Source organism: Physella acuta, unplaced genomic scaffold (genome assembly GCF_028476545.2).
Source record: "Physella acuta isolate Inbredline_101_S28 unplaced genomic scaffold, ASM2847654v3 ptg000705l, whole genome shotgun sequence".
Taxonomy (NCBI): Eukaryota; Metazoa; Mollusca; class Gastropoda; family Physidae; genus Physella; species Physella acuta.
In genome coordinates this window covers 578,409-596,565 of record NW_026732224.1, presented here as the reverse complement: position 1 = coordinate 596,565, position 18,157 = coordinate 578,409, and the positions used below count along the sequence as shown (strand labels likewise).

General features: G+C 32.0%; 1 protein-coding gene across 4 annotated transcripts; it reads left to right on the top strand.

Moving 5' to 3' along the window:
• The first annotated feature begins 59 nt into the window (after positions 1-59).
• On the top strand, positions 60-17,635 carry LOC131949628 (two pore calcium channel protein 1). 4 transcript variants are annotated; one of them, XM_059311481.1, is made up of 20 exons: positions 60-81; positions 1,540-1,920; positions 2,278-2,360; positions 2,728-2,848; positions 3,560-3,688; positions 4,118-4,240; positions 4,703-4,821; positions 5,225-5,326; positions 6,085-6,211; positions 7,138-7,339; positions 7,647-7,791; positions 8,472-8,636; positions 9,212-9,276; positions 9,883-9,964; positions 10,795-10,864; positions 11,095-11,317; positions 14,342-14,432; positions 14,662-14,778; positions 15,308-15,486; positions 15,982-17,635. In XM_059311481.1, the coding sequence occupies exons 2-20, from the start codon at positions 1,711-1,713 to the stop codon at positions 16,116-16,118; spliced, it is 2,490 nt and encodes an 829-aa protein (XP_059167464.1). In that variant the 5' UTR covers positions 60-81; positions 1,540-1,710; the 3' UTR covers positions 16,119-17,635. The 4 variants fall into 4 exon arrangements, with proteins under 4 accessions (XP_059167464.1, XP_059167461.1, XP_059167463.1 ...); XM_059311478.1 differs by lacking the exon at positions 60-81 and adding an exon at positions 116-265; XM_059311480.1 differs by lacking the exon at positions 60-81 and adding an exon at positions 487-645 and having other exon boundaries at positions 1,548-1,920.
• Positions 17,636-18,157: the final 522 nt, after the last annotated feature.

Sequence of the window (18,157 nt, the reverse complement as noted above, 5' to 3'; positions counted from 1 at the left end):
CTTGCTCTTTCTCCCCTCTCTTCCCCTCCCCAACAGTAACCCATTCCCCAGCTGTTGCTAGATTGATTAGAACCTACCTACGTGAGTTAATTAATTAGGCCTTGATCTAGCTAGAGCTAGATCTACCTTATCAGTAACAGTATTAACTCAACATTAATAAAAATTCAAGATGTGTTTCTATTTGGCTAAAAAAAAAAATTGACCCAAAACAACATCAACAAACAAGCGAATACTGCAACAGAAGAGAAAACATAAGAATCAAAGGGTTTTTTAAATTTTATTTTTTACTCGATCTAGATTCTTTAGATCTATTTTTGTTGGTAATTTTTCGATCCATTAAGTTTTTAATCTGGATGGTATATACAACGCTATTCAAAAACAAATGATGTACAGTCTAGGAACCTGTGAGCTTACAAAATAATTCATCACGTTGCTATGTATTTTAAAAACAAGAAATGCGGAATTTATTTGTGTACGTGAAAATAGTAAAAACTTAAACTATGTAGAAACGCCCCTTGCTTCTACTAGCAGGCTCCACAAATTTCCCCTTTTAAATCTCAAAGACTAAGTGTAGCAAACCTTTACAACATAATTAAACTCATAACATTAATATAGATATAGATATATGAAGAAAACAAAGTAAAGGTAATTCCTTTTGATTAATTAATTAATAATATACTCACATACTGTAACTTATTAGTTTATTAATTAGGCCTATAAAAAAATAAAATAAAATTTGTTTTTCAAACAGGAAATTCAACAAAAAGTTTTTTAATGTTTTTTGAAATTCAAAAACATTAAAATTAAAAATAAGCCTAAAATCAAAATAATAAATAATCCAAAGTTTAGAAAAATGTATACATTTTGTTACATTGTAGATCTAGATCATATTTAAATATAGTATAGCCTAATTAATTAATTATAATATATAATATTTAATTATTTATTATTTAATATTGTTATACTATTATTTTTATACTTATATAGATCTACTTGCTAATACTAATAGTAATAATACTAGTCTATCTGTTATTAAATAAATGTCATTAGGCCTACTAATTAATTATAATTAACATTTTATAACCTAAGCATTTATTAATTGATCTGTTTTAATAAATGAGTACTATAGTAATCTATACTATAGTAATACTATAGTATATTAGACTTTATTAGTATACTATAATTAATATATATGTAAGTTTCTGCATTTATTATAATATTAGTATTATTAGTATTTAAAAATTAAACTAAAGCAGTGTGCAAGTCTTAATTAATTATTTTTATCGAGAAATGTGGACAGTAAGGGATATGGTTAAAGACTAAGGCCTATAAAATAAAAAAAAATACTGTAAATACACAACAATTATTAATTTATTAACAATGGTCTTCTCCTGCATAGGTCTATATCAGTATTTTCAAATCAATTTATATAAATTATTTTTAAGTTAGTAAAGGCTTTTTTTTTTAAAAAATCACTGTTACTAAAGCTTATATAATAATATATATGTTTAATTTTTTTAATATATTTAAATTATATAGGCCTATAGTTGACAGGAAAAAAAAGTAGGCCTACACATGCGGAAACAACACACAAGTTGAAATGGAGTTCAGAAAATCTTAACTTAACTGTTTGTATTAAATTTGGAGGATGCTGCTAAGATCATAACATAATCAGAAACTCATCGCTGCAACTTCTGCTAACCAAACCCAATGGCAGAGGTGAATGATGCCATTGTCACACTAGAAGGGGTGGTAACTGAGACATCTGATGATAATGACCAAAAACCATCTCAGGACAATGTAGATGGATCTGGCAAAAGTAATGCCAGCAAGAAAATAAGAAAGAAAGGATCCGTCAGCTTCAAAGATGTTCCTGAAACCCTGACACATAAAGTAAAGGAGAAGCCTGTGGATGAAGAGGTATTCATGATAGGCTAAGCATTTCTTTCTATGTGTACGTCAGTTACATAAGCTAATATCAGCAAGTATTCTTTTAAAAAATAATTGTGATAATGATAAATGAGGTTTTACATATTTTGTATCCTAAGAAATTGTTCTAAGCTTATATATAAAATAGTAAAAAAATTTTACAGATTTATGAATTATAGAAAAATTTTTAATTCCATTTTTAATTTTAACTTTAAATGTTTTTCATTATCAAATCAATTGTTGTTTTTACATTTCTGTCATAATTGAAAGATCTTTTTTACATTTTTTCTTTCTTTTTTTCCTTGACCTGTTTTATTGGTAGCCAATAATATATGTGTTTACTACTAGGCTCTACTGATTGCTGGCACTTTAGTTCTTGATGCCAAATCTGGCAGAAATCTGGACTACATTTTGGGAGAAAAATATGTCAGGTAACATTCATGTGTAGTTTAATTTTTATTTATGAAATGTTTTATAATTTAACAGAAAGAAAGAGAAGCCAATTAATGTGAATGCTATAATATTAATGGTGTCTGAAATAGTTTAATGATACCTTTAAAAAAACAACTTTATGAACCCACAAATTATTGGGAAAAAAACAACTTCAAATAGATGTGAAAAATATCTGGTTTCAATTAGACAAAAATATAGTCTTAAATGTAAAAAAAAAAAAAATTCAGTATTCTAAAACCAAAAATAAATTGAAAATATTTATATATATTTTCAGTGTTTTAAAACAAAATTAATGTTTTAATATTTATATTACTCACAATAATATGACCCATAAATTTTTTGCAGATCCTACCTTCTGTACAATAAGTTTTATCTCCGATGGACTCTCTACTTCTGTATAGCCTTCAACCTTATCCTGGCAATTTTTGAAAAACCTGCTGTCCCTAATGCAGCCCTTCCATACTGGGTAAGAACTTTATTTTTTTGTTGTAAATTTAAAAAATAAATATATATATCAAGTGAATAAGAGAAGCTGCTTAGGATTTACTATTTTTCATAATCTAATCATTGTTATTAGAAAAATGCACAGCTTTATGTATACTTCAACTGACTTTTGTACGCCATGTTAGCTAGGTTCTTGCACTTTAAACCTACACCAGACATGGTATACCTTCCCTAACTAAGATTCAGGCACTCACCAGAGCTGGACAGAATCCGCTACATTCCATGGACTTGAGTCTGGAAAGCCAACTCAATACTTACAGGATAGCAGTAGTTTTTGTTGGGAATGGAGTGGTTGAATAGTAGAGCTTATTACTGCTAACCCAAAAGTCTTGAGTTCAGATCCCAGACCTGAGTCTGTAGGATGTTCCTGAGTCCATCCAGCTCTTACGGGTACCTGACTCATGTTAGGGAAACAAAGGCGGCTAGGCATATTTCTGACCACACTATCCCCTTGCATGCCGAGGTAATTAAAACAGATGAACTCTACTTCATTACCCCACGTCTCTTGGGCCCGAACAGGAAAATATTATCTTGAGTTGTGCACTCTACTGTTGAACCTTGTCACCCTGTATATTTAACTTCAAAGTTAATTTCAGAGAGTTTATAGAATATTTACCCCTTACTATTTCATTTGTTTATACAAGTAATAAAGTTTCCTTTTTTGTATTTTCAGGGTACAATGATCATGGAGTTTGTGTGCTTAGGATTCTTTTCATTTCGGTTATCTCATGCTTTCTATTTTCAATATTCCAAAGTCTTCCTCAAAGATGCCAAAAATATTGTTGTATTAGTAGTTATCATAGTAAGTACCGAGAGCTGACATAAAAACATTTTAACTTAAAACATTGGGCTGTTTTAACTGAGTTTTATTAGATGGTTTAGCTTATTTATATAGGTGCTTAAAAAAAATTAACACTTATTTAAAGTGTGAAATAATTAACAGATATATGTATTATGTATACTGGAAACATAGTTTGCTATTAATATCTGAAAATAGTAATGATTATTTTTTAGATTGAAAGAACTGTAACTTTTTTAAAACATCAGTGCTTCCCCTTTTAGAAGAAATATTGCTCTGTAAAAAGAATAATGTAGATTACAAATCAAAGCTAAATTACTGTGTCATTTTAAAGAACTCTGATTAATATTGTTAGATAAACAAAATTCCAAAGCTTCTGTTTACACTTCATTAAAATTATCTAAATTAAAAACTGTTTAAATTTAATTACAGTTGACTTTGATTGACATGATAGGCTACATAGTTTGGACAAACGTTGCTCCAGATTCTCATCCAGTCAGATGGTCTAGAGCTCTCCGACCTTTGTTTATCATCAATTTTCCTGATGGAAAGCAGGTACATCAACACAAAGCAAAGCTAAGATAATCATCATCTTTTCCTATTCATGCCCACGATATATAGGGCAGATGAAGTAGAGTTTATCTGTTTCAATTACCATGGCATATGACGGGATAGTTTGGTCAGCACTATGCCCAGTTGCCTTTGTTTCCTAAAGTGAATCAGGTACCAATCAGAGCTCAGGGACATCCTACATAATTCTACCCAGGGATCTGAACTCGAGATCTTTGGGTTAGTAGTCATATGCTCTGCCACCCTAGCACGCCATACCATATAGCTTAAATAAGATATTTTAAATTGATCATATAGCTTAAATACTGTATTTTAAATTAATCATCTGCATATTTATGTTAATAGTTAATGGTCTATTTTGTTTATAATAAGTAATGATAAATAAAGGGACTTAACTATAATTCTCCACAAACTTTGCAACTATAACTTTTTCTGTGAAACTTGTAGATACGCAGAGCATTTAGAAACATACGGAGAACAGTGCCTGACATACTGAACGTGCTGGTTGTCTTCTTGCTTAGTGTTTTGTTATTTGGTTTGTTAGCCTTGAAACTATTTCAAAAAAGGTGGGAATTCTTATTATTTTTTTATTGTTTTATGTCTTTATCTTAGCAATGTAAATAGAACTATTGTTTTTTTTTTTAAATTTTATTTTGATTTTGTGGTTGAAGTACCTTCTTATAATTTTTTTAAACATCTTAACACATTATATTTTAAAATAAAAGAAGTCAGAGTTTGCTCTATTAAAAATATTGTGTGTTATTAATATTATAATATAAATATTATTTTATACAATATTTCAAATCAATATATTATAAAAAAGTAAAGTTGTAGCTAGCAAGATTATTCATAATCATTAATAAAGTATAAAATGCGTTTCTTTGCTCTAAATTTTGCCAAAGTGTTTTGAAATAGGAATTGTCAAGAAAATGATGAATACATGTTAATAGTCAAATTAATTCACAACAGGAATATCTCCTATCCATCTGGGGAACCGTATTTTAGCAATTATTTTGACAGTATTTGGGACCTCTATGTCCTTGTCACAACAGCTAATAATCCTGATGTTATGTAAGTGTTGGCTTTTGTTTCATGTCATTGCTAATGTTGGGTTAAGGGACTTGTGGCCTAGCAATAGTACACTAGACTGCTAACTTCAGCGTCTCAAGATTGGATCCTGGGCTTGAGTTTGTAGGACATCCCTGAGTCCAACCAGCTTTGATAAGTACCTAACGCACGTTAAGGAAACAAAGGTGACTTGGCATAGTCCTGATAACACTATCCACATGTATACTGAGGTCTTTGAAACAGATTAACTTTACTAAATCTGCTCCATGTGTCTGGGGCATGAACGGGAAAAGATGATGAATGCTGGATTACTAAGAAATAATGTTTTTTTATTTATACTTTGTAAAAATTAAATTAGTTTTTGAATAGACCTAACAGTTGTTTTATATGTTATCTCATACCAATGTAGAATTAATAAATCAAGCTTTTCCTTTTGTTCTTAAGAATGGCTGCGTTTGAACTCAAATAGGATATATATATATATATATATATATATATATATATATATATATATATATATATATATATATATATATATATATATATATATATATATAAATATATATATATATATATATATATATATACACACACATTCAATTGTCAGTCAACAACTTTAGAAGATATTAGCACACAAACCTACTTTTATTTAATAAACATTATATTTTATATCGCAATGAAAATTTCAGTGTGTTTTTTAACTGATAGTGTAAAAAAAACAGAACTGGAATCATTTTAAAATGAAAATTGTTGAATTCCAGGATGCCGGCGTACGATAAGAGCAAATGGTTTGCCATCTTTTTTGTTGTGTACCTGATCCTTTGCTTGTATATCTTTATGAGCATTGTCTTGGCCACTATCTACAACAACTACAAGAAAAACCTCAAAGTGAGTTCATTAATTTTAACACACTAAATTTGCCTAATTGTTATTTGACTAGAGTAGTTCGTAGAGTGTTGAAAAATAGTCTGTTGTTATGACCCACTGGGTGTATGTTAAAAAAAAATACTGAACGTGTGGGGGGTTGGGTGGTCGGGCAGAGGTGTGCAGAGGCGTAGCAAGGGGGGGGGGGGGGGACATATTTTCCCTGGGCGCCGACCTTAGGGGGGGCGCCAAATTGAAAGTTTGAGGGGGGGGGGGGTGCAAATGAAAAGGTCGAGGGGAGGAGGTGCAAATCAAAAGTTTGAGGGGGGGGGGGGGGGTGCAAATGAAAAGTTTGAGGGGGGGGGGTGCAAATCCAAAGTTTGTCCCTGGGTGCCAGGAAGGGTCGCTACGCCTCTGGAGGTGTGCATGATGTTGACTCCAAAAGTTATGAGTTCAGAATCTCTGCAAATGAGGCATAATAGCTGGGACAGCAACTCGTTGTTCTTTGTTGGATATCCAGAAAAAAAAGCAGGCTTAAGTCAGTGTCACTGGGCCATAACATGTTGACAAGCATTAGTTCCTTATGTTGGAGAAAATTCCCTTCAATATAACAATTAAGTACAAAGAAGAAGACTGAATGGGTGTTATGAATTTATGCCATATATATTGTTTCCAGAAGAAGCTCAAGAGAAAATTGCACAATGGATAATTGATATGAACAAGATTTTTATTTTTATTTTCATAAATCAGAGACATTAACAAAGAATGACCACATGTAAAATATAGTATAATAAAACATATTTCCACGAATTTTGACCAAATGAAACTATATTAATATAATGAGTTTGTGTTTGCGTGTTACTCTACTTGTGCTTTTTTCACCTACATAAATATATACTGTACTGTTCACTATAAAGAGTTGGTTGAATTTTCCTTTTTTAAATTCCCAGAATGAAATCAGAGAAGCAGTATATTTGAAACGTCAAAAACTCGCCAAAGCGTTTGACCTGATAAAGGTGAAACGTGGCAGCGAAGATGTTGTCACACACTCTCGCTGGAAGCAGTTGGCCAGTGTAATCTTACCTGGCAAGTCTGACACACTCATTGACCTGCTAATGAAGATACTTGACCAGGACAATAATAATGTTCTAAGTAAAGAAAATATTTTCTCATTATTTTTTTTGTGGATGAATATGTCTATATAATAAACACACACTTATTAGGAAAAACAAATAGAAATAAATGTTCCCTGATTGAAGTCATTGTCTGAGCTTACAGAAATTTAAAATTGATAGAGCCTAAACTCTTACAAGTATTTTTTTTATCAGATTTAAAATACAGCTTTTCCCGTATTCAGTTTTTAAAATTAATAACATTGATTAAATATTATCTAAATGATTATTTTTTTAATTTATTAAGAGAATTTTCTGCTATTGAAATTTGAAATATCTTTTTCTAGATAAAAAAGACTTTTTGAATTTGTCTGACCTGCTTCAAGTTCAATTGACTGAGGTCAAAGATCGGCTTACTTTACTAGAGAAACACTTTCCATCTGTTTACAACCATCGCGTCAGTGAATATTTCAAATACGTGGTGAGACACAGGTAAAGTGGTGAGACATGGGTTAAATGGTGAGACATGGGTTAAATGGTGAGACACAGGTAAAGTGGTGAGACAGAGGTAAAGTGGTGGGAGACATGGGTAAAGTGGTGAGACATGGGTTAAATGGTGAGACAGGTTAAATGGTGAGACAGAGGTAAAGTGGTGAGACACAGGTAAAGTGGGGAGACATGGATAAAGTGGTCAGACATAGGTTAAATGGTGAGCCAGAGGTAAAGTGGTGAGGTAGAGGTTGTGTGGTGAGACATGGGTTAAATGGTGAGACAGAGGTAAAGTGGTGAGGTAGAGGTTGTGTGGTGAGACATGGGTTAAATGGTGAGACGGAGGTAAAGTGGTAAGATATGGGTAAAGTGGTGAGACATGGGTTAAATGGTGAGACAGGTAAAGTGGTGAGATAGAGGTAAAGTGGTGAGACATGGGTTAAATGGTGAGACAGGTAAAGTGGTGAGATAGAGGTAAAGTGGTAAGACATGGGTTAAATGATGAGACACAGCTAAAGTGGTTAGTGGTGAGACACAGTTAAATTAGTGAGACACAGATAAGGTGGTGAGACATTGTTCACTGGGTTATTTATTTTAAAAAATGAAAAGAAACAAAAAAAAAACTTTAAAATACTTCCAAAAAAAAAAGTAGAATAAACGTGTTACTTACATTTTTTTTCTAGAGTGTTCCGGTACTTCTTTGACTTCCTGATTGTTGTCAACGCTGTGTTTATTGCAATTGACCTGGATGTGGCTGACTGGTTCTTCCTGTCCATTTTTGCCTTTGAGATCCTCTGTAAACTGTATGTTCTTGGAGGGAAAGAATTTATTTCACGGCTTTGGAATCTGTAAGTTGTTTTTTTTAAAAGACTAAATTGATGTATTGCTAGTAAAATCTTGACAAACTAAATGTTTATTGATTTATCTTTTTTTTTTTTTTTTAATTTTTCAACAAACTAAACAATATTATATTTTTAAAATATATTAGCATATTGTTTTTATATTTTATATGATGTATACACTGCATTCGATATTCAATTTAATATAAACTAACTACATTCATATCAGTAGCGTAGCGTGGGGGGGGGGACATATGTCCCCGGGTGCCGACCTTAGGGGGCGCCAAAATGGTTTGGAAAAATAAATTGTTGAGGGGGGTGCAAATCAAAATCTCGAGGGGGGGGGGGGGGGGGTGCAAATCAAAATCTCGAGGGGTGGGGGGTGCCAATCAAAAAGTTTGTCCCCGGGCGCCGGGAAGGGTTGCTACGCCTCTGATTCATATATCAACATCTTTCAATTAACATCAAACCAACATGATTATTTATATGTAGAACTTATTAATCAGTCATAATCAGTTTAATATTAAACAATTTAATGGGCATATTAATCATTATTTGAAAACCATTTTCTTTTCAAACAACAGATTTGATGTGTTTGTTATTGGGGCAGCATTTATAGCAACTATTATTGAAAAAGCCCTGGGAAATAGTAAGTATGACTGCCAAATGTTGTGTATCACAACTGTTTAATTAAAGTTGTCAATGATACTTTGATTCAAATCCTTCACAATTTTTAAATTGCCTGTCTTATATGGTGGTACCAGCATAATTAAAAAGCCTCACTAGTGTTATATACATTTAGGGTTCATATTATCTATACTATTTAAAGGGGATGGGATGGTCAAATAATAACACTTGCAACTGCTAACCCTAAAGTCTCAAGTTCAGATTCCGGGCTTGAGTATGTAAGACATCGTTAAATCTACCCAAACAAAGGGAAACAAAGACGGCTGGGCATAGTGCTGACCACACCATCTCTCTGTATCCCAAAGTCATTGAAACAGATGAACTCTACTTTATCTGCCCTATGTATCTTGGGCACGAATGAAATAAAGATTATACTATTTAAAGCTGAGACTTAATATCATTAACCCTAGAATATATCTTCACCAGTTCTAAGCCATCCCTAACTTTGCTTAGTTTGATATTTTATTTATTATGTGGTACATCTACATTCTACGTTATCTTTCTGAACTGCTCTGTTTTAGCTAAATGTTTCTAGCCTCTAATAAAAAAATTAAACCTAAATCCACAGCGGATAAAGAGGTCAACACACTGGATATTTTACTTGTCCTCAGAGTCATGAGGCTGATCAAGATTTTTGGCAGCGTGAAAAGGTCTCTTAATTATTTTCTTATTTGTTGGTTTTCTCTATATCATCTGCATTGTATCTTATTTAATGGTTTTCTCTATATCATCTGCATTTTATCTTATTTGGTGGTTTTACATAAAGGCCTTCTCTATATCATCTGCATTTTATCCTATTTGTTTGTTTTACAATAGCGCCTTCTCTATATCATCTTCATTTTATCCTATTTGTTGGTGTTTTACAATAGAGGCTTCTCTATATCATCTGCATTTTATCTTATTTGGTGGTTTTACAATAGAGGCTTCTCTATATCATCTGCATTTTATCTTATTTGGTGGTTTTACAATAGAGGCTTCTCTATATCATCTGCATTTTATCTTATTTGGTGGTTTTACAATAGAGGCTTCTCTATATCATCTGCATTTTGTCTTATTTGGTGGTTTTACAATAAGGGCCTTCTCTATATCATCTGCATTTTATCTTATTTGATGGTTTTAAAATAAGGTCTACTCTATATCATCTGCATTAAAAATGGTAATGCTCTTTTTTTGAGATCGAACAGCAGATGAAGCAGATTTTATGTGAATTTAGGAAGCAATTGTTTGACTTCTTGTTTTCAACTGTCCTATCTCAAGTTATATACAGAGCTTTATGTAGCACAAAAATCCTCCATATTTTTTAATCCCCTGGATTTGAACTCACTTCTATCGTGTGAGACAGCTGCAGTAACCATATGACCACTAGCCTATGATTAAATAAATGCTCTAGATTAAATTTGGCATTAACAATACTAATACTTTATTTGTGGGGTTTTTTTCAAATATTTTTTTTTCATTTATAATTAATTTTTCATTTCAGATTTAAGGTTATTCTTCAAACTCTGATAAATATTGGACCATCAATTGTCACATATGGAGGTGTTATATTTGTAAGTTGTCAAATTTTATTTTTACAAGCACAAAGTGATAATACATCAATGTTAAGGTCTGTGTTTTTATCAAGCAGTAAACAAATTACATTTTTTACATTTTCTAAACAACCCTATTGTTTTGTGTTGTAAAAATTATATACAAAATTCTGGCCAAATGTATGATATTATTAATGTACGAACCTTTGTTCTTCACATTTCAAATTTTTCACTTATCTTTAAATCCTTAGGTTTTCTACTATTTTTTTGCCATAATTGGCATCGAAATCTTCCATGGGTATATAAATTACTATGGCTATGGTTCAGAGGTCAAGACTGAAAACCTGTTCTGTGGCAACATCAAGCTGAATAACTCTGTCTTCTACCACGAGCACTATTGCAACAACAACTTCAATGATATTCTCAAAGCTTTGGTCGTCATGTTTGAACTGACTGTTGTCAACCAATGGCATGATATCCTTTTTCTAAAAATAGCTACATTTTAATGGTTTATGCTTTTCAATGAGTACAAATGTAAAGTTCCCTTCTCAGACCTAACAACCCATGGGGCAGATGTAGTAGGGATCAGTGTTCCCTCTAAGCTGCGCGGCTGCGCGGCCGCGCAGTACTTTCAAATGTGCCGCGCAGACATTTTCAGACCCCGCGCACAGATTATCAGAACGTCGGGCTAGCCTAATTGTGGCCAGTGGCTTGAATTAAGCGACATTTTTAGTGCCTGTTTTGTTAAACGAACAGTCTTTGTGTTTTGGGGTATAAACAGAAACTACGGTTATGGGTGGGGGGGGGGACGACCTCGGTTGTCATAGCACAGGTCTAGTTTATGACTTAACTCTCACCTGAGCGGGGCTGTGTGACACTCCCATTTCTTGATTTAATGGTTTACCCAAAAACTGACCCGTAGCTGACATCTAATACCTGCATTGTATTGTGAATTGAAGCTGACCCTGCACGTTTTTTTTAATCGTCGCTTGCCTTCCCCCCCCCCCCCTCCCCCTCATCTTGAAACTTTGACGATTAAGCCAAGTCAGATGCAAGTTTTACGTTACTTAAGGTGGATGTTTTTGCTCTGTTTGGTTTAAAGATTTATATATTATAAATCCGATTCTTGGGATTATTACGTGCATGTGGATCGAAATGTTTTAGTATGCACACACTGCTTAGGTAAATCAGGAATAAAAGTCCACTACTGTGTGCTATTTAAAATTGTTGAGGAAAAAATGTGTGTAACAAGCAGTACAACAATGTGGCACAAAAAAAAGCGATAGATTCCTTTAATTGGAATGGCTCAAAGTTAAAGTAACAACCGATACGCCAGATCAAAGAATGTTTCGGTTGAATTAGAAAGAATCTTAGAATATTCAGATGAGATTGGACTGAAGTGTAAGTTCTGTGCTGCTACTACTTGTAACAAAACCAACAAGAGCAACGAATTGGTCACAGGAAAGCTCTGGGAATCATGGGCGCTTGACTATTGTAAACGTCATTTATTGTCTCGTGTTTACGTAGGAAATGTTGCGATTTCGTACAACCGCTCACATGGAACTGGTCTTAAACGTCTGCTGGTTGAAACTTACACTGAGCGAGGAAAACTAATTGAGCAAAACGAGCGCCAGCGGTCAAACGAGGATCAAGTTCGAATCCTAACGGATAATGTTCTTCTTACCATAAGGATGAACGCCTCTATGCTGTCGGTACAACTGATTCATAACCACATGGTGAAGTATGTTTCTATACCAGACAGTTGGCGAAGTAAGAAATACGACTTTAACTTTGTTCAAGTAATCAACGATGTTGTTGTAAAGAACATACTGACAGAACTTCGAGCAGCATCATTCCACACGCTTATAGTTGATGGCATAACAGTATATAAAATGCTAATCCTTTATTTTAAATTTCGTCCAGTCAATTCTCTATTCTACAAAACCGTTTTTAATGGAATAACTCAGCCTACTGTAAGTGATGCCTTAGCTCTGGAGACAGCCGTAACACAACACTACACTGAACATTAAAACCAAGAAAAGTGAGAGTTAAACGAAAGAATCGACACAAGGCAAACAACACAGTACATACAATCAGTCTGTGACCATTTAAATGTTAGGTGTCCAGGAGATGAACTGCAGTTTTGGTCATCTTTTTTTATTCTACAGGTTTAAAAAAAATGTGCATTTGAGTTTGGCGTCAAAGATATCAAAGAACTGTGCGTAAAGTACAAAGACGGGTTACGATAAACAAATCATCAGTTAATTACCACCCAATACAACGACTTCAAATTTCGATAAAGTGAAAAACTCAGATCTGTGTCTGCAAATTATATGTCTGAATATGCAAGATTTGTCAAAACAAAGAACAATTTAGCTCACTGGCAAAGTTAAGTGACATTATTGTACCTTCCAAGCATGCAGTGCTGATTACGAACAAGGTTTTAGCCTTATTAACATAATAAAAGTGCAAGCACGAAATAGACTTGAAGCCACACATTTGGAGAATCTAATGCAAATTAAATTATATCTAAATGCTGGAGAGGATGTGGATTTAAACAAAGCATATAAGGTGTGGAAGCAATGCAAGGTTAGACGCGAGAAATTGCAATAAATGCCCCTGAAATGTTAGCTAATATTTGTTTTTAAGTCAGCTTTATTAAATGTTGCATATGTTAAACTATTGTGTTTGTATTACCGTTATCGTATTAGCATTATAACCATAAGACTGTCTTACTTTAACATAGTAAGTCGACCATATAACTTGTTGTCTAAGTATAACTAAAAGTTTTTATTGGTTTTTTTTTATTTTGATGGTATTCGTATCTCCATTTAATTGCATACGTTTCATTAGTCACACACATTATTCTATTAATTTATCAAAATGCATGCCTTCATTATTATGCTTAATTGCAAGACTAAAAATACATATTAACTTGCCCAAGTCATTTTTAGCACCGCGCACACTACATATTTTTTGCACACACACTCTTGGTCCTTAGAGGGAACATTGGTAGGGATCATATGATTTTCATTGAGTACATAATGATCCATAAGGCAAATGAAGTAGAGATCATATGTTTTTGACCTTGGTAGATGATGTTATTGTGTCTTCAACACTATGCCCAGTTGCCTTTATTTTCCCCAACATGAATCATTTACCCATTAAAGCCGGGTGGACTCCGGAGCATCCTGCAGCCTCAAGTACTTACTGAGATTTGAACTCTGGGCCTTTGGGCTGGCAACTGAATGCTCTGCCATTCGACCAAGCTGTCCCATTGAAGCATTATGAAATTTCCTTCAGCTTTTGTTTTTTATTTTTTATACTAACACATTGAAAAAGTAGTACCCCAGGTGCCTTGTGCACCAATGGGAAAAAATAATGATGATTCTCCATCAAATACTTTTTTATTTTAAATGATGTGGGCAATAAAGAATTTAATATCAAGTACATACATAATTAAAATGACCTCTTGGCCTTCCTTAACATAGAGTGTACTTATCACATCTGGCTTTGTGGCAGTTACAAGCAAGGCAGCCCGGCTTTACTTCTTCTCCTTTCATCTTTGCTGTGTAGTCATTGTTCTCAAGTGAGTATAGAGTTGATATTTCATCACCATGTGATTATTAACTTGCTTAGTTAGTTCTTAATTATAAGTTGCTGCTTTCAGATATTCAGATGTAATTACATTTATACTTTCTGTTTACTATAATTATTTAATTTATTATTTATCCATTGGTTGGCCTAATACATTCCCTCACTTTTAAAACAAAATTTGAAAGAATGTTTCTGTTATTATTAAACCCCCTGTATTTCAGTATTTTCACTGCATTTATCCTGGAGGCTTTTATACTTGAATACACACTGCAAACTGTCCCCAAACTTGAGTCAGTGGTTGAGGCTAAAATCAAAGAACTAGGTCTTGGTATTGGCATGTAAGCAATAATCTTTTATTAGACGTTTTTGTGGTAAATTAAAATTTAATTAAAATTTAAATTATCTTGAGTATAGACCTGCTGTTTCATGTAATAAGGGAAAAAATGCATTTATAAAAAATTAACAAAAAACATTTTAATAACAAGCTGTTATGTAATAATGCACTAAAAAGGAGAAAATAAATGATTTTCTTTAAACATATTATAATATTCTACTATATAAAAGCTTGTAAAATGTCGTTTTATTCCATATTGTCCCCAGATACCAAAATGCGTATACACATTTTTACATAAATTATTAAGCATTTTAAAAAATTTAGCCTAATAGTTATACAATAATTATTGCCATTAAAACCAAAATAAATTTATTATAGCCTGGAAAGCTAATGTAAAATTATAATTGCTATGATAACTTTAAAAAATTATCATGGCTGGGAAAGCTAAAATAAAATAATTGATAAGAAAACTAAAAAATATATAAATGCAATTATCATTGCTAGAAAAGCTAAAGTAAAATTCTCATTGCCAGGAAAACAAAAAAGAAAACAATACAAGGCCCATCTGGTGACCAGATTGAGCTGGTAGAAGAAGAAATCCAGCCAGAACCAGATGAACCAGATGGCAAGCCAGATGATGGAGACTCAGACACAGACAGCTTGCCAGATCTTTCCAAAGAGAAAGGCCTAAAATTCCATTTGAAAAAGAATAGTAAGTAGAAAAATAAAATATAGTGCTGTTTTTTTTTAGGAATATAGTCTGTTTTTTATTAGTTGTGACCATTAAAGTTCAATTTAAAATAGAATAGTAAATACAAAAATAAATTAATGTTGTTTAGGATAGTAGTCTGTTTTTTATTACCAGAGACTATTAAACTATGGATAAAATAAAAATGTTAATTTCTAACTAAATTCTAATAATTAATAATTTCTAACTTCAAACTAATAATATTTTTATTTAAAATTACTGGCAGTTATGTTCAATAGAACCTGTAAAAAAAGATTGTGTAGATAGGGTTGTGGTGCTTATACAACATGGCTATTAAAATGTTTTTATGTGGCATAGGTTAGGGCCAGGGTTAGAATCAGAGTAGCATTAAGAATGTCCACCCAAATAACTCATTTTTTTTAAATTTAGAACCTGCATTGTACAAAAACTAAATCCTAGTGTTTACTGGTTGTGCTAACTGTAGCTCTTCTGTTTCAGGTCGCAAGAAAGTTGAGGTTCTGCTACAGCAGATGTTCCAGGGTGAGTTGGGTGATGATGACGAAGGCCCACCAAATAATTCAGACATTGAAAACTATAAGAAGAAAAGGAAACTAACCCTTGAAGAGGTCACGTAAAATAATACAAAGTGTGACTAGTGTATTAAAATTGTACGTATAGCTTTAGTTTTTATGAATTTAAATGTAATTTTATGGTATCATAATTTGAAAATCATTGTAAACATTTGTTATCAAATGATCCCAAAGATATGTTGCCAGATTTTTTAAATATTTGTTTTGGATTTTTAGCTTTAAACAATTTAAGGATCAAACTACTCTAATAAAAATTTAATTTGTTTCCAATTTTTTAATGTTCTGCAATATTTTTTGTGTAAATTTACCATTGAATGTGGTAAAATAATTATAAAAACAAACCTTTCTTTTTAATGCAAAGGTTATCAAAATAATACTTCCATAACTTTTTGCAATCCAGTATTAATTTTTTAATATTTTTATATTAATCAGAACTTTTTTTCTGTTTTAAAAATTGTGGAAATCTAGTCTAATTTTATGTAAAGACAAAAAAATTGCAGTTTTTAAACCAAAAGATTCATATAACTATTAATACTCAAAGTATTTATTTTGAAAGTATTTTACAACTAAAGTTTAATTATTAACACTCATTTGTAATTAGCAGTCAAGCCTATTGTTTTGATGTAATTGTTTGTAAATAATTGATTCATGTTGAAGTCAACACTGTAAGCTAAGACTTTCAAAGTGAACAGGATATAAAGAGCATTTAACAAATGTATACATTGACTCAAATTTTTTTACTGCCAAATCTACATGGCACTGTCACAAGGCAATTCATTAAATCTTATTGGCATTTAATAACTGTTTTCAAATGCAAATTGTATGATTAGGGATATGTAACAACTAAATTGATATATAAAACATTAAAAATGAAATAATTATTACCCTATTTTAATGAATGAGAAATGTTTAAATTATGTATAAATTGTGTTCTAACTAAAACAGCTCTTAAGTGGGTGACAAAAATGACATTCCATAGGTTTGGAAAGAGGTGGCAAAAATGGCATTCCATAGGTTTGGCAAGGGGTATAAAAAAATGACATTCCATAGGTTTGGAAAGAGGTGGCAAAAATGGCATTCCATAGGTTTGGCAAGGGGTATAAAAAATGGCATTCCATAAGTTTGGCAATGGCAAGCTGTAATTTTAGTGAGTAGCTAAGCTTCTGTGTCTAATAATTTCTGAAATTTGATGATAATCAATTAACACAGAGTGCCTTTTTTTGGTTGTTTATACATGTGTGATTTATATAACATATTCACTCAATTTCTTTTTATGCAACTTCACAAATTGTGTTTTTTTTTTGTTTTAACATTATTTTTAAATTAAAAAGTGTCTTCCTTTTAACCTATACATGAAATACTATTTATTCTGTTGCAATTTTATGAGTAATGCTCAATTTTTATGTGATTTATAAAAAAGTGTAATTAAATTATATTTTATATATAACAATGATAGTTTTCAATACACTGTTATAATCAAGCATGAGCAATACTTTATAACTTACGATTCTGTACTTTATGCGGAGCACATGCATTGTGATTGTTATAAATTTATGAAGTGTGCCATTAAAAAAAAATTACATTGATTTTATCTATGTGTTTGTATGAAAAGGTTGAGTGTTATATAATTTAAGTTGTTTTTTTTTCAGTATTTCTTTTCAGTTCTAGGCAGTAATTTGATGCAAATGGATGGAAGGAGGGATCAGAAAGATATATATATATATATATATATATATATATATATATATATATATATATATATATATATATATATATATATATATATATATATATATATATAAATGTGTGTCTGTTTCATAACAAATTTAAATTAAGAATGGTAAATTATTTCATGACTTCAAAATAATGCAATAGCTAGTGGTAAAAGTGAGGCACAGTCCTTCAACAGCTGAAAAATTATCACTAGACAGCTGTTGTATGGGGCTCTAAATCTCTCCCCCCACCCCCCTCCCTCTTCCAGTTTTTACAACTGTGTCAACTGTGGACTCATCCTAAAATAGGTGTGTTAAGATTTTAATAGCATAGTAAAAAAAAATATGAATGTTTTCCTTCCTAGCAGTGAA